This window comes from Drosophila busckii, chromosome X, assembly GCF_011750605.1.
Source record: "Drosophila busckii strain San Diego stock center, stock number 13000-0081.31 chromosome X, ASM1175060v1, whole genome shotgun sequence".
NCBI lineage: Eukaryota > Metazoa > Arthropoda > Insecta > Diptera > Drosophilidae > Drosophila > Drosophila busckii.
In genome coordinates, this window is record NC_046608.1 from 10,061,886 (window position 1) to 10,086,587 (window position 24,702).

The 24,702-nt window shown below is 35.2% G+C and overlaps 1 protein-coding gene across 2 annotated transcripts in view; it reads right to left on the minus strand.

Moving 5' to 3' along the window:
• The window catches only part of LOC108605558 (netrin-A), a 49,857-nt gene that overhangs the window by 4,071 nt on the left and 21,084 nt on the right, over positions 1-24,702 (minus strand). Inside the window, exons 2-4 of one of the 2 annotated variants that reach the window (XM_017995322.1) lie at positions 15,124-15,312; positions 3,421-3,570; positions 1,365-1,514 (exon numbers count right to left, since the gene is read on the minus strand). In XM_017995322.1, the coding sequence (XP_017850811.1) occupies positions 1,365-1,514; positions 3,421-3,570; positions 15,124-15,312 (489 nt within the window). Of the gene's footprint in view, positions 1-1,360; positions 1,515-3,420; positions 3,571-15,123; positions 15,313-24,702 lie in introns of both variants that reach the window. The other variant, XM_017995323.2, reaches the window with a different exon arrangement.

Consider the following 24,702-nt stretch of genomic DNA (forward strand, 5'->3'; position numbering starts at 1 on the left):
ATTTTTATTTAAATGTATTAAAACCGTAATGATTATAAGTTATAAAAATTACACGGTAATGATTATTTTCCAATTTTTAATATATAGATATAGATCAAATATAATAATTATATTTGAGTAATTTCAAAAAAACTAAGACCATAATCATTATTTTTAATAAAAAAAAAAGAATTCTCAAAAATAATAATTATTAATGATTTTTATATTTTTCGCTTAAAATAAAACTCAATAGAAATTTAATTTTTCCCCGATATTACATATCCTTATAAAAGGACCACAAACAAATTTAGAATTATACATTTTGGAATTTGTAAAGTCTGACTAAAGTTCTTAGAGTTTTTCTTTGGCTAATAATAAAAAATATTCGCATTCGTTTTATAATTAAATTAAAGCTGAATTATATTTATTTAAATGCATAAAATTCCATGTTTTGGAATTTGTGGAGTGGAGTGGAGATTTCTATGGCTGATAAAAAAATCTTTGCATTCGTTTTGTTTTTATTCAATTGAAGTCAAAGCGCATTGATTTTGTATTATCTGCAGTCCAGCGAGATATCGAAAAGTACAGTTCAGCCAAACAGTATCTTGCCATTAATATAAACTCTGTGCACTTAGTGCATATTTAATCAACTTTCTTGGCCATTCAACTGATTTGCAACTGAAAATTAGCAACAAAAGCAAATTCATTGGCTGCTGCTTAATTCGCTTGCCTCGTGCATTAGCAACAAATTGACTTAAAAAAGCAAAAGCAAAACGCAAAACGCTTTTGCTTGGGCAAATAGTTGTATTGCAATTAGTGTCGGCAACTTGCCACTGTTTGTTGCAACTTGGAGGGGAGTCCAGTGTCCATTCATGAACAAATTAAATAAAGAAACTTTTCGCATTTCACTTTAAAATTTCTGCAGTTGCTTTTGTTACACCAAAGTTTGCGCTGCTTTTAAAACGCGCACATCCATGGGCGTGGCTGTTGGGGGGGTGTAGTATGATTTATGCCACAAATTCAGCTTGCCACACATTTCCATTTAAGCTCGAGCTGCAGCTTCGAAGTAACTAAAAAGTTGCGTGCAAACATTTGCGCTAACTGTTAAGTGCTGCCGCACATTGTTGCAACTGCCACCAATACACATGCAACATGCCACACAGCCAGCCAGCACTTTGAGTCGTCGCCCCCCCAACTGCACTTTAGCGGATTTGTGTTTTCTTAACCATTTGAAAGGATTACAAAGCGAGTTGCAGCAGCAACGCGTGTGGCAATAACTTGTGGCATGCAACAACAACAACAATAATAACTACAAACAAGACAAACAGCACAAGCGTTTACAAGCGTTTGTAGTTGAGAATCTAAATAAATGAGCACTTACTTACCCCTGCCGCCCTCAGTGCGATAATATTGAGTTTGGGCGGCGCCTCCTCCGCCTCGGCCAGCGCCACCAGCAGCAGCTCCAGCTGGCGCCTCATTTGGCTCCGGCTCTGTATTCTGTGTGTCCAGCATGTTGATCATGCGTGTCGCTTGCTCTGCACATAACAAAAAAATATGTCAAATTAGTAAATAAGTCAGTCGAGTTATAAATATGCAGCTAACTAGTCTAAGCGCTAGCCACTGGTAGCCAGTCTAAGCGTTAGCTCATTGCTTTGTATGCAAAGCAAATAAAGCTGCCAAGCAGCTTGGCATTAAAAGTTGAAATAGACAAGCAAAACGCAAAAACTTTCAGCCCAGCCAAATCGTCTGGCAAGGGATTTGACTAGAGATTCCAGCTGAACCCGCCTATAACATATCAAGCATCCAACCCAGCTATAATTTGTGATCACATGACTGTTAGCTATAGATTATAGTATAAGATTTATCAAAACGCTTCCAATTTAGTGTTTTCCTTAACAGATTTGTCAATATTTGAAGCGCTTTATTAGAAAAAAATCCAAACAGCGTCTAATGAATTTTTGGTGTATTTTTTTATATTTTTATGGTTTTTTGGCTGCATTTGGTCGGTTTCGGTAGATGTACGTTTTTTTTTTGTTTTTGCGCATAGTTTTAATTTTAAGCATTATAAAGAGTTGGTCGTTTTTTTTACTCCTATGCTTGATTTCCGTTATAATTTTTCGAGACATGTAAATAATTTACACTTATTGTTAGTCTCGTAGGCAGAAGATTCAATAAATAAAAGCAAAGCTATACAAATATGTATATATATATGTATATTAATTGCTAAATTTATTAAACATTCGACTTACTGCTGGCTTCTTCTATCTAGCTACCAGTAGTCAGCACATGCGTTAGTTCGAAATTAAAACTGAGCTAAGCTGTTGTTGGTTTCTATGTTCTATGCTACTCTACCTAATATCTTTTTGTCTATATATATTTTTTAAACATTTATAAACATTCGACTAACTGTCAAAGTAACTCATTTAATTAGTCGTGCCAATCACTAGTTACTAGTAGCTGCTACTAATGTAAGTTCGATTTATATTAAATTATCTCATATATTTTTTAAGGCGCACGATTTATGCAACAACTGAAAAGCAGCCAAAGTATCTCCTATATATAAAAAAACATTGCTCTTTGTATAAATTTAATTTAATTTCAATCTTAAGCCATTTTCAGTTGCTTTAGCTTTGCTAAAAAAAATTATATTTGATTATTTTTACAAATTTGTGGTAATTATAGAATTTTTTTTTGATTTTTTGTAAGCGAATTATATAGTCAATACGATTATTTTTCAAAATTAATTAAATTGATTAGTAATTCTAATCGCAATTTAACAGCTATAATATAAGCTAAACAAGCTGCTCGACTAAATAAAAAAATTACTTTCAATTTCAAACGCTAATCAAGCAGCAGTAGCTACAAACTTTAGTTCAAACTTTTAAACTGAGCAGCGCTTTAACTTTGTTAGCGCAGTTTTGAATTTAATTAAATATTATTTGTACATTTTGATAACAATTGCTAAACAGCATATAGATTAAGAAATGAAAAAAACATAAACTAATCATACAAACCGAAAGCGATCTAAAAGCTGCAGCTGAATGCCTGTTAAATTAGCTTTCATTTTAAATAAGTTAAAACAACAAGCAAATGCTTGATAAAATATGAAACGCGCTAGATTTGTTGAAAATATATAGAAAAGCAATCAAACTTTAGTACAAACTGTTAACTAAGCAGCGCTTTAACTTTGTTAGCGCAGTTGTAACTTTAAATAAATATTATTTGTACATTTTGATAACAATTGCTTAATATTAAAAAATATAAATATCTAAAGCTGAAGGCCTGTTTAAATTTCAATAAAATAAAACAATAAAATACAAAATAAATGTGCAAAAAATGCAGCACGCGCTTTAAAATTTATAAATATTAATTGCAACTCAGTCAGCGCTACTGCTATATGCATATAGTATATATATTTTCTGGTTAATTGCTGTGACTTACTGATGCAGGGCGCCTCGATGGAGCGACTCTGTAGATAGCCGCGCTGGCATTTGTTGCAGTTGAGGCCGGTGACGCCGTCCTTGCAAGGACATTGACCGCTGACACTGTCGCAGATTTTGCCAGATGAGCCAACCGAATGGCAATCGCAGGCTAGAAAAAAAAAAACAGAGAAGAACAGAATTAATGTGAGTAGAAGTGAGTAAAAGAAATGAAAAGCAGTTGAAAGGCAGCCAAATACGCTTAATGCCAATTGTAGCTGCTGTTTTGGCATTGGCAGTTGCCAGTTGCCAGCTGCTTGCCGTTGAGAGCTTAATTGAACCCCGGACGCACTTCAAAAGGCTTTAGCCACACGCAGCGACCAGTGGCAGTTGCAACAACTGTTGCTACTTGAATGTTACTTAAAGTTTTCGCTTTCAAGTTTTTCATTTGCATTTTCCAGCTTGCCTCGCGCTCACAGCGGGTGCTGATTGCCCTGCTTTGGGGCCATTTTATTCTGCTGCTGCTGCTGCTGCTGCTGCTGCCGCTGCACATTTATGAGCCGTGGAAATGCGCATTAACAGATAAGCGAGTGAGTGAGAGCGGGAGGGGGTGCTGGGGAGCCTATTATGGCACCTCTTAATTGAGTGCGCCAAGTTAAATGCTGGTCACTACTGCTTAATTGCAACTTTAAGTGGCAAAGCAAATGTTGCACGCACAGCATAGAAAACTTACTTTGTATTAACTTTGAATGCGGCAAAGCAAAAGCTTTGGCAGTTTAAATAAATAAGCTTAATAGATTTGTATAGAGTGAGAGAGAGAGAGAGGGGAAAGCAGCGAATTTAAAGCTTAATTCTATTGCTATATTTAATTTGTAGCTTATTTTTAACGCAGCTTGAATTTCTTTTTAATAAAGTTTAGCTTTTAAATTTAATTTTTTTGCCAACAGTTTGTAGTTGAGGCAGCGAAACTTATTAACAATTATTTAAATTCCATTCCATGTAAAAAATGTGTAAGCAAAACAATTAATGAAGTAATAAAATGTTTGCAAACAAAAATTATATATAAATAATAATAGCATGCTAGTAAGCTTTTATTAAATTATTATATATTCAATCTATTGAACTGAATTTAATTTGTGGCTTTCAATGATTAAAATTTTAAATGTAAAAAAAAATGTATTAAATTTTATATGCAGATATCAATTAATTTATATTAACTGTAGTTTTATAAACTTTAACGTTTTTAAATTAAAAAAAAATATGTATTAAATCTGTAAGTAACATATGTATATATTTATATTTTTTTTGAATGCAAATTTAAAGCAAATAATTTGCAAGAAAATAGAAACTAGTCAAGCAGTGATTGACAGACATAAATTAAACTTGTAGCAGCTTTAGCTTAGTGACTTTGAAATGAAATGTAAGCTTTAATAAATTGTTATTGTTTTTTATAAATTTACAATGCGCTTTGCTGTCAAAGCTTTAACTATTTTTTGTTTGCTCTTGCTACGTTCATCAAAATAGTTGGCAGCTCATTTTACATTTTGCTTTTGGGCTAACAAGGCGAAGTTGATATTCCCTTCTGTCTATTTGAAGTTAATAAGCTGCTTTTGGCCAAAGCGTGGCAAGGGTGGAGGACGTGCAACGTGCAACTTGCAACGTGCAGCGTGCAACATGCCACTCACTGCTGCTGATTAGCTAGCCAGACAGTCAGACAGACAAACAGACAGCCCAAGCAGCTGTAGCTATAAATGGAAGCGCTGGGGCATGTGGAGCGGAGCGTTGGAGTTGGCAAACGTGTGCGTGCAACATTTGGTAATTTAATCCGATTTACAATAAATTAAATGCGATTTATATGCACACAGCGACACATCCGGAAGATAACAACAACAACAGCAACAACAACAATAGCAGCACTTTAACCATTTGGCGCTTGTGTCCATTGTTGGCTGCAGGGCACACTTAGCAGCATATGCTATAAGTTGCTGCGCTGGGGGCGGCAAAGGGGCGTGGCAGCAAAAATATGTGCGCGTGGCCTCATGATAACTGCAGCAGCAGCACCAGCAGCTCTTGAATACTGTTAAAATAACCAAGCAACAAAAATAACACGTATAATAAAAACAAGAACACGCATTTAAAAACAGCGCAGCCCAACTTATGCATACACTTTGACAACCGCATATGCTAAACGTTGTTTAAGAACAGCAAAAGTGTTTGGTTCAAATATTTTGCTTGTAAAACGCTTTTCAAAACAGTTTTTTTTTAATTTGCAGCGAAGCGCTTGAGAAATTTGATGAAATATATAAAAAAAATAATAAAAAAAACAAGAACATGGCTTAAAATTCAGCGCAGCCAACTTATGCATACACTTTAAGCAGTTACCGGCGCTTTTTTTGTGCTTAAATTATTTTATTTCGATTTTCCAAACAGTTTTATTTAATTTGCAGCAAAGCGGCTAAGAAATTTAAACAAATATAAAAACAACATTGTGTATGGTCAATAGCAGCAGCTGCATGCGAAATTTGTTTGCTCTAGCGCTGCTAGTTGCTGAGTTCCTGCTGCTCATACAGTCAAAAAGTCAGACAGACATTGCTAGAAGCACTTGGCTTGTCTTGCTGCTAAAGTTTGTTGTTGTTGTCGCATTGTTACTTAACATTTGCACAACTTGCTGCTACACTTTGCCCTTGCCAGATAACAAAGTGTATGCAAAACGTGGAATAAAATTATTTTAGTTACAACGCGAGTTCATTACGCATCCAGCATATCATGAAATCTATATGGAGCGCACTCTGTCTCTAGCTGGAGCTTATAGCCAACATATTTATTTTTAAATATTTTGCTGCTGCTGCTGGTTGTTGTTGCAACTTTTGATATTCATTACTGTTGCAGCTTTCTCGCTGTTGCTTTATTTAATGTTGTTGCATGCAGTTCATATCAGTTAACAATGCTGCAACCTTTCTCCGCTTTGAGTCATCACAAAAAAAAGCGAAAATCTGCAACTTGGGGCATTGAATCACATTTTTGCTGAATTGAGAGCGTTGGGGCCCGCAGTCCAGACGAGACTGTGTGTCTGTTGTCTGGGAGATGGTTTAATTGATGAACTCTTAATTAGGACAGCAGTCGGCTCTGAATCATTTGTCGAATTCAGCAAAATTATTTGGGAAATTGAAATTGGTCAAAGCAAAATACGAAATGCGAATTTATTTTTATTAAGTATTCATGCAATTTCTTTTATTTTTATTTTTTTTATATTAAGTATTAATGCAACTTATTTCCAAATTTTTTTTTATAATAATATTAATATAATGCTAAAGTTGTTTAAAATATTTCGCAGAATTCGTCAGCAGTTTAGCAAGTATTGTTATAAACAAAATTTTGAAAATTTATTTTTCTAACAATAAGACATAAAATTTTCCTTTATTTTTATTATTTTTTTTATATTTGCAAATATTGTTTATACATTTTTAAAATTTATTTTTCTAAGACTTAAAACTTATTTTAATGTTATTATTTTTTATATTAAGTATTAATGCATTTTTTTAATTTTATTAATTTTTTTCTATTAAATATAAATGCATATCTTTTTATTTTTATAATTTTTCCTATATTAAGAATTTACTTTTATTATTTATTTTATATTAAGCATTAATGCAATGCTTTTTAATTAATTGAAATAAACAATATTTTTACTTTTTTAGTTTATACGTGTAAATAAAAATAGCAACATATGTTTGTTTATTCCGCTAGCAATTAATTTTGTTTTTTTTCTTTTTTTCGGATAAAGGCAAAAACTCTTGAGCTAATGGAAATGAATTTTTTTCATAATTTACTGTGGATAAACATCAATCATACAATGAATGCCATTTGCTGAATTCGCATTTAAATTTTTCAGTTCATTTCATTTGGACAATTTTCTGCTTGAAAACATTTTCTCGGATACGCTTTTGGGGCAATTTTATTTACCGCGTTTAAAATTTGTTTGGGGAGCTTTTATTTATTTTGCTTGGCTTTCCAAAAATTAATTAACCGAAGCACACACACACACACATACAAAGAGAGAAAGAGAGAGCGATAGCGAGCGCGTTCGCGTTCGGTGTATAAAGTGTAAACAACATAAAGCAAATCAAGCGCAATTTGTTATTGTTTATTTCAACTTTGCGCAAGTGAACCAACAACAGCAGCAGCAGAAATACCTATGCCCTCACACACACATACACACACTCACACACATACATTGCCGAACGTCACAGCGACCACTTCCATCAATTGCCATAAAATGTTAGCCAAAAACAAAAAATTTCATAGTCCAATCAAAAAAATTTGTTGCGTTCTTCTTCGAGCAATAAAAGACGCAGCTGCTGCTAAATTGTTGTTGCTATTGTTGCTGCTGCTGCTGCTGTTGCTGTTTGTTATTATAAGCCAACAATAGAGCTGAAGCAACAGACGCAAAATAACTCATGCAATTTTTTCAAAAGAAACCAAACACACACATAAGCAGCACTCGCCATAAGAATTATGAATAGTTCGGGCACGTCGAATGATTTACTGCGAAAAGGGCTTACACCTGAAGTAAATAATAAACCATAGACGGCTGCAAATGAAAAACAGAAGACGCTAAATAGACTCGTTCCCGATCGGGATCGCCAGCGAACTGATGAACACTGAACAGACAGCGCCCAATCCCACAGATGAATCATTTGCAGTCCAGATGAATCAGCGGCATGGGGCAGCTGATTTCTAAATAAAAGCTAAAAATACATTACGCGCAATAAATGTGCGTACAGCTCAAATTGTTGCAACTTTAAAGTTTGTAGCAATTGTTGCAAAGTTGGAATTTTATAACTCACTTCATTTGCAATTTTGGCATTCAAATTGAATTCATTTCATCATTGCTTCAATGTAAATAAACGCAAATTGTTGTTAAAAAAAACGCGTTTAAATAGTTTCACAACATGCATAAAAATTTATTCAGTTTCAATTTGTTGCAATATGCATAAAGTCAAATATTATTATAGAAAAAAAAATAACTTGAAAATAAATAAGTCGCAGCGCAGTTTGTTTGCATTTGATTTAAATGAATTAAAACTTTACTTTAATAAACTTAAGTAATTTTTAAATGCAAATGAATTACTGCAGCTTGGAAATCTGTTTATGTCATTAGTAAAAATTAGTTATAGTGCATTTTCAATTTTAATTAATGCAAAGTAAATAAAAAAAATTATTTGATTAAAATAAATGAATTAAATTCGTTGTAAACTTAGCTCAAGGTCTTAGTTGCAAATTAGTTGCTGTGCGATTTATATTTAAATGAATTATATATAAATTAATTATATTTAAATATAAATAAATTGCAAATTGCACTGCAACTAAAATTTAAATTAAGGCAATGTATTGTACTGAATTATTTCAAAATGTAAATTAATTGCTTCAGTTTGAAAAGCAGCGCATAGTATTAATAAAATTTATGATTGTGCAATTTTTGATTCTATCAAAAACATTTGTACAATTCAAATGAATTCAAATTCGTTTTGAAATTAGCTTAAACTCTTAGAAAAAATTAATTGCAGTGCAGCTCAATTGAATTTAGATACATATTATGTAGTTTATATAATTAATGCAAATCTTTAAAAATTATGTAAAATTATTTTGCAGTAGAAACGAATTTAAATTTGCAATTGAATTTGAGTCAATGCATAAAAAAAAGTTAGAATTGATAAATGAAATTTTAGCATAACATACAAATTAACAAAGCTCATTAAAAGAGTTTTAGCGCTGGTTTATAACGAATAATAATTAAATTACATTTTTCAATACTTTTAAATATTTTTTGTCATAATTTTCTTTTATCATCGACTGTTTATGGTTGACATTAAATAAATAAATAGCTTAGAATTTGTAAAGTAACTAAAACTTGCATTAAGTCTTTAAGTTGAGCTCACAGAGTGTCAGTCAATAGCCTGCAGCTCATGTAAGGAGCCTGAGCCTGAGCCTGAGCCTATTAATAAATCAATAGCCATGGCCTGCGCCTTCGCCTTTGCAGGGCGTGACAAAAGTTAGACGACATTGGTTTGAGCGTCTGTTTGGGGCAAAAAGTTTCAGCGCGCGCGGTTGCAAGTTCGCCTTGAAGAAGAAGAAGAAGAAGAAGTTTGCGCCCAGACGGCAGCCAAATGAGCATAGGAGAACTTGCTACTTGCTACTTGCTTTGTTGCATGTACTGAGAACTGAGAACACGGCCAGAGGCTGCAAAGTTTACTTGCCTTTGAGGTAAGCAATTGGAGTAGCTGCCTGGCTGGCTGGCTGGCAATGGCTGAACTCAATTGTATTGTGGAAAAGTTTTTATGCGGCGGCGCCTGCTGCTGCAAATTGTGCGTTAAAATCGACGCGAGCAGCGAGCAGCGAGCGGAGGCGGCGGCGGCGACGGCAACGGGCTATTGAAAAGTAAACGATGCGCACAAAAGTAGGCAACGCCGAAAAATCTCAACAAAATGTTTACACAGCAGCGAAGGGGGGGATGGGGCGCCGACTGTTGTCGCGGTTCAAATGGCAGCGCCAATTTGACGCTCGAACAATTTGCACAGCTTTAAATGTCAACTCGCATGCAAAATGTCATAACTCAAATGTTGCCAGCCACACCAACAAACCACCCGCACCACCCACTGAAAAGGTTGCGTCGTTAAACTAAAGTCTATAAATAGCTGACTGGATTTAAGTTTCGTGCTATTTTATTATATTTTTTAGTTTTTTCAATTTCGCCATAGAGCGTTGGCAATTCGTTAAGCTCTACAGCCCAAAAGTTTTATTGCTGCGTCAGCATAAAATGTTGCACATTGGTTGGATTTTATTATAAGCAAGCCCCAAGCTTAGTCCGCTGCTAGTTTCGATGATAAATGCATTTTGGCTTGGCATTCAATTAAGTTTCAGCCCTCAGCAGCGTGTGGCGCGCTTTAAGCAATTTGCTACACATTCTAATGATGAGTTTGAGTGATATTCAGGCGCCATTAAGCGCAACCTCCCCCAACTGACTTGCAACAGAGCCGCAACAACTGCTGCGTTTCATGAACTGAACAAAAAAAACTTTTTTTGCGCTACGTGTTGTCTCTTGTGTTGCTGTCTCGCTTGCACACACACATGCGCGCTGTCTCTGTCATGTCGTCTAGGTAATTCATGACATTATTTTAATTGCTGTTGCTGCTGCTGCTGCTGTTGCTGTTGCTGCTGCTGTAACATTACGCACGTGACTTTCTGATTTTATTGCTTTTAATTTCCACGTATTTAGCTACGGATAATGTTAATTGTATTCATAACGCTGTAGCAATAATAAAATGCAAGTGTATTAATTGTTGGCTGCCACAGCTGCCACACAGCATAGCATACTTTTTGGGGCAGCAGCAACAAATTCTATTCAGCCTGTCTAGCTCTCTCACTCTCGCTCTTGCTGTCTCTGTCAGCATAAATAATAATATGTAATTTTCCGGTCATTGAAACAGTTTGCGCAAATAAGGAAATTGGCTGTAGCTGTAACCGAAATGAGTTTGACAACATGTCCCAGCTGCAATCTGCATGTTCGTACATGTTTGACACACCCCACACAGCCACCCAGCAAGCCCCACCCACTTCCCTTAACTGACGCTGACTGATGAGTTATGTCTGCTCTGGACTCTGCTGTCTGCTCTGCTGACTCTGGCTTCAAGTAAATCATTTCAATATTTAAATCGCATCGGCAACAACAACAACAACACACATAAGTCAACAGCAGCACACACATATACGCATAACCGGAAGTATCTGCCAGTTTGCAAGTTCTACCTTAAGGCGTTAATTATAATGCGAAACATGCAAAGCGCACAGCGCGTGATTCACAATCAACAAACGCGCTTACAATACAACGCAACAACCCCCCACACCCCCCAACTTACCCCACACCCAACACATATAACAACAACAATAAGCAAACAATGGGCACAACTGTGTCAAAAGCTGCGCTTTATGCTGATTTCTTTTCACTTTACTTTATTTACTTTTTAGCAGCATCAAAGCTACTTTAGTTGCATTGATATTTTCATGTTGTGGCTGCTAAAAGGAATAAATTTTCACTAGACAACAAAGTGCACATCCTAAACAAAGTAATTCTAAGCCCAAACTGCAAATATAATAATAATAGCAATAAAAATAAACACGATCTAAAAATGATGTTGCGGCGTAGACAAACTTAAATAAGAAACGAGTGGAAACTCTGAGGAAAATGTGCAATGCCCCATGAGTACATGAGAATTTGGGACATAGAAAGAGACCTACAGGTTCCCTAGATTGCTGATTGCTAGTACTACAGATTGGCCAATTTACTAGCACAGCGGCTCACTCGTTACGCGGGTCAAAGGCGACTTAAGAGGCGCCACCCCAAGACCTTTCGTCTAGCTATATATCCCAGTCTATTACTGTTCCCCACTAAAGTGTTATTGTTGATCAGCGATAAAGCAATCATATATATGAAATATACATATATACATATCATATATATAAGTTAGTTAACCGTCTATTGCATTATCTAACTCCAGCAATGCAGTTCGTGGGTGCTACTCATGATAGAGTATCAACACTTCTACTCTAAAGTTGGTAGAAAGAAGAGAAGAAAAAAAAGAAGCTTGAGCGTGGACTGAGTGTAATGTTAGTTAGTCTAAGTTAATTTAGTTAGTTGCAGATCGTGACACATTCAATAAACAAGCAACACTAACAATACGACTGGAGATCACACATGCGGGCTTCAGTAACACCCATTGGGAGCTCCATCGAGACTCGTCCATTGGCACAAAGATAGCCGCAGGCCTTCGCCACTGGTTCTACCTTGGGTAGTCGCATCCACCAGCAGAAGAGTATTTAATTTATATACCTCACTTTTTAATAAACATTAAATCAAAACCACTTCGTTTCTCCCTAACAATATATCCTAGTCTATTAACGCTTCCCACACTATATAATAGTATAATAAAATATATAGCTTAAATATATACACTATAATTTGCTTAGCTGCCCCGATACTTAGCTGCAGCGCTGCCTGATATTTTCATATGTCAACTTCATGATCTTCTTAAAATGATAATTAAATTTAAGTTAGCTGCCTCAAAGTTGTGAGCAAATTATATATATAGGTTAAGTTGCCACATCGCTAACATTATACAAATTTAAGGAAAACTAAAATACATTTCTATATAAATTGGAATTTAAAAAAAATAAAATAACTTTGCTACTTTCGCAGCGTTGTCAACATTTTATGGCAATCAATTTAATTGCAAGCTGCTATTAATTATTTAAAAATTGTTGTGTTGTATGCAGCAAAGAATTGTTGCTAACAATTGATTTACAAGCGCTTATTAAACAATTGTTTAGGCTAAATTTGTGCAGCTGCTTTTATTATTTTCGATTTCAGTATAAAACATTTAGGCAAATCAGTTTAGTTAAAAATAATCAATTGAAACGCTTAAATTTATGCGAGCTACTGCTTATAATTTTAATTAAAGCAACTAACAATAAGTAAGAGCACAAGTTATTATTAATTAGTTAGCTTATATATTGTTTTTAAAAACAATTGACTTGCAGTTGAATTTATAAAGATTTTATTTGAAATTCTATTCTTTTCTGTTCTGTATAAAATATTCTTGCTATTTATTCACTTAGCAGCTTAATAAGCTTAAATTAAAAGCTGTATTTGCTGCATTATTGCGAAACTCAGGAAATAAATTTTACATTCAAGTAATTAAATTTTTATGCTTAGTTAGCAGTTCAAGTCAATGGCGCATAGTTTCTAATTGACAACGAATGCCAAAAGACTTAGCAGCTTCAACTTGAGCAAGCAGCTTAGACTTGCTCTCAACACAAATAGCAGGCGCAATGTGTTTGTTTTATTTGTTTGCATTTTTTTGGTTTTTGGGCAGTCAAAACAAGAAATCAAAATTGAATTTAATGCTGATCCACTTGTTGGCTGCAGCGTCTTCAGTATACAGTGCGTCAATCAAAGCAATTGACTGACTGCTGAGTGGGGCAAGAGCTGACAGTGGAACTAATTGAAAGGCAAACGCCGACGCCGACGCCAGCGCTGACGTCAGTGCTGTGAGTAAGTAAAGGGTTCAAAAGGAAAGTGCAGCAAGTAAAAAAAAAACCGCACTGAACAATAAAAACTTTTTTTTAAACAAATTGCACGCGTGTCAAAATCAAAAAAGCGCATAAATTTTATACTCGAACAGCAATAAAACAAAAAAGAAGCCGCCGTCGCCGTCTCAAGACAAAAGTTGACTTTGTTTTGTTTATTGTTTATTTATTTACGATGTGAGCTTTTGACTGCGCGGCCTTGCGCATTTGTTGTTGTCGCTGATAATTAATTAAAAATCGATAAGCAAATGATTTGGTTTTAACGGCTTTAACGAAATTATGACGCTTAGTCAGCCAAGAGTCTTGAAAAATGATGACAAATGTGCACGCGGCGTATGCGCAATGTGCACAGCATGCGGCGGAGCAAAGCAAAGTTATACAAATTACGCCATTTGAAATAAATACAACAACAACAACAACAACAACGAACAATTTCGTGTTTGTTGAAACACTTGCTGTTTGTTTTTCTTTTGTTTTACGTTTCGTTGCTCTCGTTATTGTTTACACAAATTCAATTTGCAATTGGGCGCAGTTGAGAATTTTTTCGTAACACGCTTTTCCCCGGATGGCTGCCTTACATAAATACATGCCACACTGCTTACTTGTAAGCAATACAAAAAATTATATATACACCATATTTATTTAGTTAGCCATGTGTGTGTGTGTGTGTGTGTGTGTGTGTGTGTGTGGTGTGTGTTGGCCAATTTGATTAGCTGGCTCATAAATTATTCGCGCTGTAACTCAAACTGGCTGAGCTTGTTCTAATTTTACTTTTAGTTGTGCCACAATTTATGGCTTTTTATATATTTGTTTTTGTTTTTGTATATATTATTTTTATGTCTCGTATATTGCCTGGTCATTTTGTTTTCACAGCCGCCGCCGCAATCAGTGCAAAGTTTTAAATTATTTGCGCGTTTTTTGGAGCAAAATATAATTTGTAAAAATTATGCATTCAAAATTATGAACATAAATTTATTAAAAACGCCAACACCACACGAGTCGAAAAATTGCCAACGTATAAAATTAGTATAAACCGTATGAGAGACGCCTGCCCGTTAAAATCTTTCGGCGCGTTATTTATAATATCCGCGTAAAATTTTTGGTTGCAAAAATTCAATTTGCTCGAATTAACATTTTGGCTTGAAATTTTCACTGTAATGTTTAATTTAATATGTTGTAAGTTTTTTTAAAATATCTGTTGGTATAATGTCCTAAATAACTTGATTTGTCACTAAAGAAAAATTAAATTGAAAATTTAATGTGCAATAATTAATAAATTTTTAATTAAATACGAGCGTTTGATAATTTTTCAATTATTTTTAAATTATAATTTAATTGTTTATTAGTTATGCGTTTCATGCTCTCATTTTGTGCCACTTGCATGTAGTTTTGTTAGCTTGTTAATTGTTGTAAGTCGTTAGCAAATAAATTTGCAGCTTATGTTACATATTTCGTCTCAGTGTAGCGCTGCTGTTGCTCATGCAAATGCTGCAAAATCGTTTAGCTAATTTTTAGTTTGATTTAAATGCTTAAAGGTCAAGACAATGGGGGGTGGGGGTGGTGGTGTGGGTGGGTGACTTACGTTTGCACGCCTTGCGATGTGTCAATGGCTTTGTGGGATCCCGATAGTAGCCCTGCTTGCACTCCTGGCAATGACGTCCTGTGGTGAAATGTCGACAATGCTGGCAGACGCCACCGGAGACGCCTTTCGATAATCTAAAGTGCTCCATGCTGAAGCGACATTGACGCGAATGATTGTTGCAGTTGCAAACTGTAAATAGAAAGAGAGAGAGTGAGTGAGTGAGAGCGAGCAGCAATTGAGATAACAAATTAATAGAAGTCGCGAGCGTCAGTTGCTCAATGAATACAAATGGAGCTTGGGCTTGGGTTCATGTCCTGTCATTTGTCTAGCGTTAACATTGGCTTAAATTGCATAATTTATGCAACGATTTGTTTAAACAGCTTTTAAAGCAACTCAATGCCAAAGCCAAAGCGCGTGAGCTGCTTCAATTGAGTCGCTTAACTTATTCATAAGGCATTTGGTTTGTGGCTGGGTTCAGTACTTAATGTTCAGTACAAGCGTAGGCGGCAGCTATATACAGTAAAGATTCTATGTAGGCAACACTCTATATAAGCAACAATATTGCAGCAAATTCCATATCAACAAATGTATTGATTTCTAAATTGTTATGGCAATAAGTAAGTCTTACAATTAGCAACTAAATTTAGATAGAGCACATCAAAATTGGATCTATTTAACACTCCCAATCTATAAGCTTAGGAAATTTAAAAACTAAAACTTAATTTTTATATAGTTTTAAATTTAAGCTTAAATATTTTTCCTGTAATCATTTTCTTTTATCGTCGACTGTTAAATAAATAAAAAATAAATTAGCATTACTTTTTTTTTAATATAGCTACAATAAAATAATTACAGCAGTATTATGTAATTATAGCTTTGTTAGCTATATAATATATATTTAACGCTTGCTTTTGAAACGACTTCAATTATTCAATTTTAACTAAAGCAGCTGCATATTTTATTTAATAATTTTTGTCATCATTTTCTTTTATCGTCGACTGTTCATAAAAGAAATAAATAAAAAATTAATAAGTATTATATTACTTTATTTTAATATAGCTACAATAAAATAATTAAAACAGTAATATGTAATTATAGTTGGCTATATAAGCTATATAATATATTTTTTTAATTTTTTCGGTTTTTCAATTCTATTTTAATTTATAGAAGAACTAAAACTGAACTAGAATCTGCATATTTTATTTAATATTTTTTATAATCATTTTCTTTTATCGTCGACTGTTCATAATCAATAAGTAAATAAATAATTAAAGTCTTAAAATTGAGACTTATTTTTTTTCATACTTTTGATTATACATTTAGTTGCTTATATGCTGTATTTACTGTATATCAAACTTCCTTGCCTTAAGAGCTCTCTAGATTTGAAAATTTGACATTAAAGTAATTATTTGATTCGATTTGGGGCTTTCCCCAAAGTGTAACTCAAGCATCTTCAAAGTGTATAATTATTTTTGTATTTCTACGTGAGTTTCGCTCTGCTGCAGGCATTAATAAAATAAATTAATAGCATACAGCTACTATTTTTATTTTATTTCTTGCTGCTTCAAAACTCAAATTAATTGCATAGTGTTATCATTTTGATTTAATTTGCTCGCTTAGCGCATTCATCATTCGTTGCTTTGTTTTTGTGGCTGCTGCGCTGTCTGTTTTTATTGTTTTTGCTATGCTTTATGTTTTATGCTTTACTACGATTCTTGCTTTGCTCGCTTTTGCCATTTGGCAAACAGTTTTGCTATTGACATTCGATGGCAATTGCTGTGCTGGCATCTTTGCGCACTGCCAACAGACGATGATGTCCATGTCGATGTCGATGTCGATGTGGATGCTGCTGATGCCCAATGCCCGATGCTGATGCTCGACGCTTTGTTTGAGCGTCGAAGCTGAAGCTAAAGCTGTCAGTGGCAAAGTCAGAGCTTGTGGCTAGACAAAACACAAAAAAAGAACCAACCACAGAAATCAAAACCCAACCCAAAAAAAAAAAAAAAAACAAGTGGACGCATTTAAGTTGGGTGCAAGCAACTTTTATATACACTTTGACATACACGTAAAACAGCTAACGCGTCACTGCTTGTGGCCGCTGTAGTCTCAGCAGCGACGTCGCCGCCAACAGCGAAATCGCAGCCCGCTGTATATATTGAAATGTAAATAGTTCCTAAATAATAATCCAATCGTGCTGAAATTTTCGACAACGCTCCAAAACATGACAAAGCGTATTTGTAATTTATTCCAGATTTTTAGATATTTTTTATTTGCTTAATATTGTGTTTGTAAATTGTTTTCTTCGATTTGCGGTGAAGTGGGATGCAAATAAAAAAATCTAAAATAAAAGCGTTTGGGTTTGGTTAGAGGAGCAGCTACATATCAAGTTTAATTGTTCTAGCTCTTATAGTTGCTGAGAAACAGTCGCTCATACATACAGACGGACGGACATGGCTATAACGACTCAGTTTGTCTTGCTGATCAAGTACATAAATACTTTGTGGGATCTGCCACGCATGCATCTGCCTGTTTCATAGATTTGCACAACTTCATAATACACTTTTGCATTTTTTACAAACATATCAAAGTGTATAAAAACATTAAAGTTGCGTGCAGTTAGCTTGCTGATACACTTTGCTTAGAGCATGGCACTGCTTGCTTAGTATTTAAATATTTTTGGAGCAACGTTGCAGCAAAAGTGAAAATTTAACAAGTAAATAATTTTTTTACATTTTGCTGTTTAGTGTTAAGCAATACAAAATTTTCAGCATATGCTTGTTTAACTACGCAAACAACTGTAGCTATATAGCAAATTTGGCAGCGCTAGCTTTTAAAATCTATAAGTTATAGCTGCTCATACAGACGTAGATCGTAGAACTTACGTCATTTGCCTGTTGCAGAACTTCTGCTTAGCCTTTTTTTATTTAATAAAAATAACAAAGTGTAACAAAGAGCAAGAAAAGTTGAAGCGCCGCTACTCAAAGCTGCTGACCAGCTGCAGCTGTGTGTGTGTATGTGTGTGTGTGTGCATGTTATAATTATCTTGCTTTCACACATGCAACAGACAAAGCGGCTGCCTGTCGTCTGCTCCAGAGCTGAGCTCTTAGCTTTCAATACACAATTCTCAATATTCCAACTCAACTTGGCGCACGCCAGCCGCAGACAAAGTTATGTCAGCGCAAATATTTAAGCAATAGCTAGACATACAGTCAGATATATATATATCTATATGACGGCTGCTTGTGCAAATATTTAGAAAAATGCTGTGGCAGGTAGTCTTTGTTGCAGCTGCAGCCACAGCGACTAAAATCAGTGAGTTAATTAATTTTAATGCGCAAGCTAAAGCTAAAACGCTGTTGCTTGATTTATGCAGCGATATAAATTTAATTAAGCTAACAGTGTTAATTAACTAACATTGCCCAAAATGCGTTGCTTGGCAGGCGTTGCTAAGCGTGCACTTGTTTTTTTATTGTCGTCCTGGCAGGACAGTTCAACGTTTTATGATTGATTGCGTTCCGTTTGACGCTGATTTTGCTAGCAAATTCTGATTTCAATTTAGCTGCATATGTGCATGTGTGTGTGTCTCTGTGTGTGTGTGTGTGCGCCTTGCCGCTTCCTGTTGCGTGCTCGTTTGCGTTTGTGGCTTTTGCGGTTGCTGCTCCGCGCGTTTTTGCACTGACAATTTGACAATTTCATCGCGAAAATTGTTTTGGTGTTTGTGGCCATGTGCGCTGTGTTCAGTTGTGGCAACCAAAATGTCTGACTAACTGTGCGCACACACACAAACACACATATATATGCATGTGTCTGTGATTTATCAAAAGCGCTCGATTTACAAAATTCTTGTTTACGTGCCATGCATTTGATAATTAATAATTGTTTGACTCACACAAAGTCAAATTCATAATTATTCAAGTGCTAATGCAATTACAAAAGAGCGCGAGAGTGAGAGAGAGAGAGAGAGCGAGAGCAATAATAGTTTAAAATTTGAACAATTCGCTTGAACTATTTTGAATTTTGTTTAGTTTCCGCTGCAAACTTATTGCTTATAACTAATTTATTTATTGTTTTAGTTTGTTGCTTATTTATGCTACTTTTCCAATCCCTTCAGAGTTGACCTATTCCAATTGACCTAGTTCCGCTGTAGCCAGTACCTGGTGCTTTTATTTATAAAGATTTGTATGCTGCTGCCCCAAGCAGTCATAAAATATTCCCAATGTGTGTGTGTTGCTCGCTTGAAACTTTTTGTTTTATGCGCTCATAAATTGTTCGCACTTTCTTCGCAGAAATCTCTTAATTGATAGTCCCACCACCCCACCCCACCCTATTAGCTCAGCACTGCAATTAAGCAACATAATAAACACTTAAAACTTCAAGCTTACAGCTTGTCCTAATATTAATTATAGACATGCATACTTTTGTTTTTTCCGACTGTCAACTCTTGTTTGGAAATTGCTTTAGCACTTTCGAGTTTATTAAGATGAGCTCTAATTAGCTGTTGATTCTAAAGCGTTAGCTAAACGATGTGCTGACAATTGGGCTATATAATTATTTTGCTGGCAAATAATTCACACAGGCAAATAAAAAGAAGCATATTTAAACAAAGCATTTAGTACTTATAATAGCTGAATCATTTTTACAGCAAACTTAATTCTTATGCTGAGCTAAAATAGCTAAAATTAATTTTAAAAAAATTGTTAGAACTAGCTAAACACGAAATTAAATATGCTAAAAAATAGCAACAATTATTTACTATGTTAAATTAATAATATAATACTTAAATTGAGTATTGAATATTAGTAAATCGGTAGGGAAGCTATAAAATTTATTTATTTATTTGTTTAATGTCAACTATGAACAGTTGACGATAAAAAAGATTACAAAAAATATTTAAAATTAAATTTTTAAGTATTTAAAATTATGTTTTTGTTTTTAAATTTCATAAGCTTATAGATTTTGAGTGTTAAACAGACACAAAAGTAATCAAATCACTTTTTAAATAGTCTGATTTCTAGCTAATAGCATTCTATAAAACTGCTACTAGATTTAGCTATTAGCTAGCAAAAAAAAATAGCTAAAATGGCAACACTGCTTAGCACTTTGCAATTTGTTTTAATTTCATTTTCAGCTTTAAAATGTAGCAAATAGAAAAGTATTGTTTGTTGAAAGAAATAATTTTCGCTTGAATTTAAATTCAATTTTATTTCGCACAATTTTGCGCGGAAATGCTTTTCAGCGGAATTCTATTTCACTAGTGAATTCTAATGAATTGAATTGAATTTTTCAAATTTTCACTGCACTTTTCATTATTTAAAACAAACCCTAAACAACAATTGTGCTAACTATACTCAGCTCTGACAATTTGTTTAAATTTTTGCAGCAGCTTAAGATCCCGCAAATGTTGCAGACTGACAAATAAAATAATTTTTGCTATATATAAAAAGCAGCATATGCAAAAAAATTTATTTATTTTTATAGTTTATCAATTTTTTGCTTTATTGCAGCATTTTTTTATATGCTTAGCTGCAAGGCCTGCAATTCTTAACGAAAGCACTAACCCTAACAAAATTTGTGCTAACTGAACTCAGTTGTTTTTGCTAGTAGCAGCGCCCAATTTGTTTTAATTTCATTTTCAGTTGAAAATCTTACATTACGTCATGTTTCAGCAAAAAAAAAAAAAAAAAAAAATAAAACTGACTGCATTGCTTTATACATTTCACAATAACTTGGAGTTTTGTGCTATCGCCACACGCTCGACCTCTGGCATTTGCCACTTGCTGTTTGCTTTTGATCGGGGCAGGGGCAGTGGCAGCAATGAATAAAAACAAAAACAACAAACATATTGCTGACGCTTCCTTGCAAGTTGCAATTAAGGCGACATCAAGGCGAGGCAGCGAGGCAAAAGGCAATTGCAGCTTTCGCGTGCCACAGCTGCAACATTTTTCTTGTCAACGACTGCGGCAACAACAACGATTACAAATTGTTTGCTGCCACAGCGGCCAAATAAATAAATACAAAACAAAAAAATGCATGTATAAAAAATAAATGTCTGCTTAAAAATAAATTTGTGTAGAGACTTGAGTCGCATCATGGAATTCCGCTGCTTGTTTTTTGTTTTTTTTCTCTTTTTAGTTTTTCTAGCAATTAAGTAAGGCAAATGAATTAACATATACTAAATATAAATGTGTGTGTGTGTGTGTATGTGTTTGTTTGCTTGATATCCTGCCGCTAATAAAAAACAAAGTTCATGACTGCCCACACACACACAAACACATACACACATAGACAGTGGCGCGTTGTGAGAGAAGCCAGATCGGCATTAGAAGAATTTATGTTTAGTTTTTCGTCGAATTGGTTTTGTTGTTGTTGTTGTTGCTGCGCCGTTTGTTATTTTATTTAAATCAAGGCACAAAATTATTTCTGAACAACGTCTGTTTCCTTTTAAATTCAAATTCCGATTTTTCGAATCTACTTTGACCAAATTAGTATAAATGTGGAGTGCGTAGGACCCAAAAAAAAAAAAAAAAGATAACCGAAAAACAATAAACAAATTTTCAACTTTACAAACGACAGAGCGAGCGAGAGCTAGCGCGCGAATGTGGGGTGGGGGGGAGTTAAATAAACGACTCGTTAAGACACATAAATAAAAGGCACACAAGTTTCCTAATTAAGTCGCCCAATGCACACACACGCACAAAATAAATATAAAAAAAGAAAATATGCATTGTCGTCAGCAATTAACGTTTTTATTGTATTGCGTCTAATCAGCGATTACGCTGATTACAGTTAACTGTAACTATCAAACATTTGGCGAGCTTCACAAAAAAAAGCAGAAAGGTCAAACATAAGACAAGTTCATTAAAACTTCGTTACAAAAGGCAAAGCGCAACAAATTTCAATTGAGGTGTCGAAAAAAACACGCCCTATGCATTTGTATGTGTGTGTGTGTGTGTAAGATAAACAAAACAGCGTCGCAGTCACAGTCACAGTCGCAGTCGCTGCAGTCAGGTGATGCTCAAGACAAAACGTAAGAGCGCAAGAGAGCGCGAGAGAGCGCAGCGCAGCATAAAGAGCGCGCGCAACAGTTTTAACTGTTGTTGTCGAGCTGAGTCGCCGCCTGCTGTTCGCTGCTAGCGTCAACGTCAAGTGCTATGACTGCGCTGCCGCTGCTGCTTCTTGTTGTTGTTGCTTTTTGATCTTTGTTTTGATTGGAGTTGGCTGGATTATTTGGTTTTAGTTTTCGGTTGCTACTAGTTCAAAAGATCATTTCGTTTGCGCTTTGCCTTTGTCATTAGTTCGCGCTGCCTATGTGGGTGGGTAAGAGAGCGAGAGCGAGAGAGAGAGAGAGAGCGTAGTGGGTCTTGGGTGTTGAAATGTCAGGCATATGGCCTCCAAGTGCGGCAATATGTTTTGTTTAACTTTTGTTTGCCTGCGCTGCATTTGCATTTGCATTTGTTTGTTTATCTTAGCGTCACTTGAGCGGCAGCGACGTCGGCAGCAACTAAACTTCGTGTACTTTGTAACGTGACTGAACTGTAGTCTTATTGTTGTTGTTGTTGTTGTTCAGCCGCGCCTTAATTATACAGCCAACGTCCATGGGCTAATTCAAATTAATGATTTTTAAATGCGCTCAAATATGCGCTACTGATTTACACTTGTCCCAACGCTCCCAATAGAGTTGTCTCTGCTTCTTCTTACTGCTCTGCCCGCCTGCGCCAGAGACGCCGCTGTCCATCATTTTATGTCAGTTCTGTAGAATTTTTCGCAAGCACAGAACACAGAGACCTCCCCAGCAATTGTAATGCGATGCGCCCAAAAGGTCAAAAGTGCTCGGCTGCTGCAGATAAATCAGCCCACGTTTATGTTCCTACCACAGTATCGCTCCTTTAAGATCTCTCTTCTGTCTTTTGTCGGCAATTTTCAATGTCACTGCCGTTTTCGCCAGTGCCCTTTCCCATAGCTCTCAGCTCAGCTCATATAACACAATGTGCCCATTGTAGACAAAAAAAAAAAAAAAGAAGAAAAATAATTCAAGTGTTCTCTGCTTGGGTTTAAAGAATTCCATCAAATTTCGCACATGTTTCGTTTTTCGAATTTGAATTTCGGTAAAGGCCAAGAAATTGGAAAGTTTTCAAAAGAAAAGTAATAAAAATCTGCCCATAGAGCTCTATATTAATTAAATACAATTTTCCTAAGTACATAAAATATAAAAAACCCACACGAGTAAAAATTCAAGTGGCAGAATGGTCAAGTACTTCCAAAGTTTTCAAAAGAATAATATTTAAAGTCTGCCGAAATTTCTATATATAAATTGAACTTCACTTATATCGAAAAATTGAACAAAATTCTACCTAAAAACAATTTAATAGTTAGTTAAAGAAAAAAGTGTTTTCTAGCTGTGTTCTTAACTAAAAAATTCTATAAAATGTACACTCTGAATATTTAGTACTTTAAAAATGTTCAGATTAAAAGTAAAATTTCAGCATAGTATTATAATTTATATATATTAAATTTATGCTAATCAAATTAAATGTAATTATCGATTTTCTGCACTCTAAAGTGCATGTTTAGTTCTTGAATTTCAAGTTTTAGAATAGAATTGCATTGAAAAGTGATTCGAAATTGAAAATTTGCGCCAAGTTCTTAAATTAATTGAATTTACGAAATTTCACAAGCACATAAAACATAAAAAAATGCAAGACAATGCAACATTTAATGAATTTTTTTTTCGTATATTCCAAGTAAGCGCAGTAGGCAGCGCTTCTCAATAACTAGAGTATTCAACTTTAGCTGTTGCATCAGTTGTTCTTTTTTTTTTTGGATGCAGTTTGGATAATTCGTCATGGTTAGCGCTCGGGGTCGGGCGTACGTGTAAAATCTCCAGCTGGGCGGCGACAATGCCGAAAGTACAAAGTGGCAAAGAGAGAAAGGTATACGCATCCTTTTGTGCGGCACTGTATTTGCCATTTATGGCACTTAAGCAAATTAATAAGAGAGCTGGCGGCCCAAGAGAGCGTTGGATGACAATAGGAGGCGAAGTAGTAACCGAAGAGGCTGGGCCATAAGTCAGAGGATGCTGCTTGGCCTGACTCGACTGAATTTCGGTTTCGTTTTTATGCATTTTAATCTCATTTTGTTACGCTTGTGTAAAAGGCTATGGCACATCGATTTGGTCAATTGTTCAATGAGTTTGCAGCAGCTGTTGCACACACAGCCAGCGAGAGAGAGAGAGAGAGAGCCTGGGCCTGGAATCCATTCAGCAAAACTATGCATGCAAAACTATGTTCGTCTGTCCGTCTGTCTGTCCCTTGTCGCTTGTCTCATGTCCCGTCACGGGACTGCGCTGCGCTGCTCTGCTCGTTCGTTGAGCTGCCTTTGCATTTATTTACATGTGGCACACAGACAGCGGGACAGACTTTGTTGCAGAGTCGGCCTGTCTGGGCTTGCTGCATTCCCATTGCCATTCATGCCAGGCAGCCAGGCAGCGCATTTTTCAAGCCTTTTTTATTTTTTATATTCTCTCTTCATTTGGCATTTTGCAGCACAGCACCAAAGGGACCTAACAGGTGTGCGTCTGTA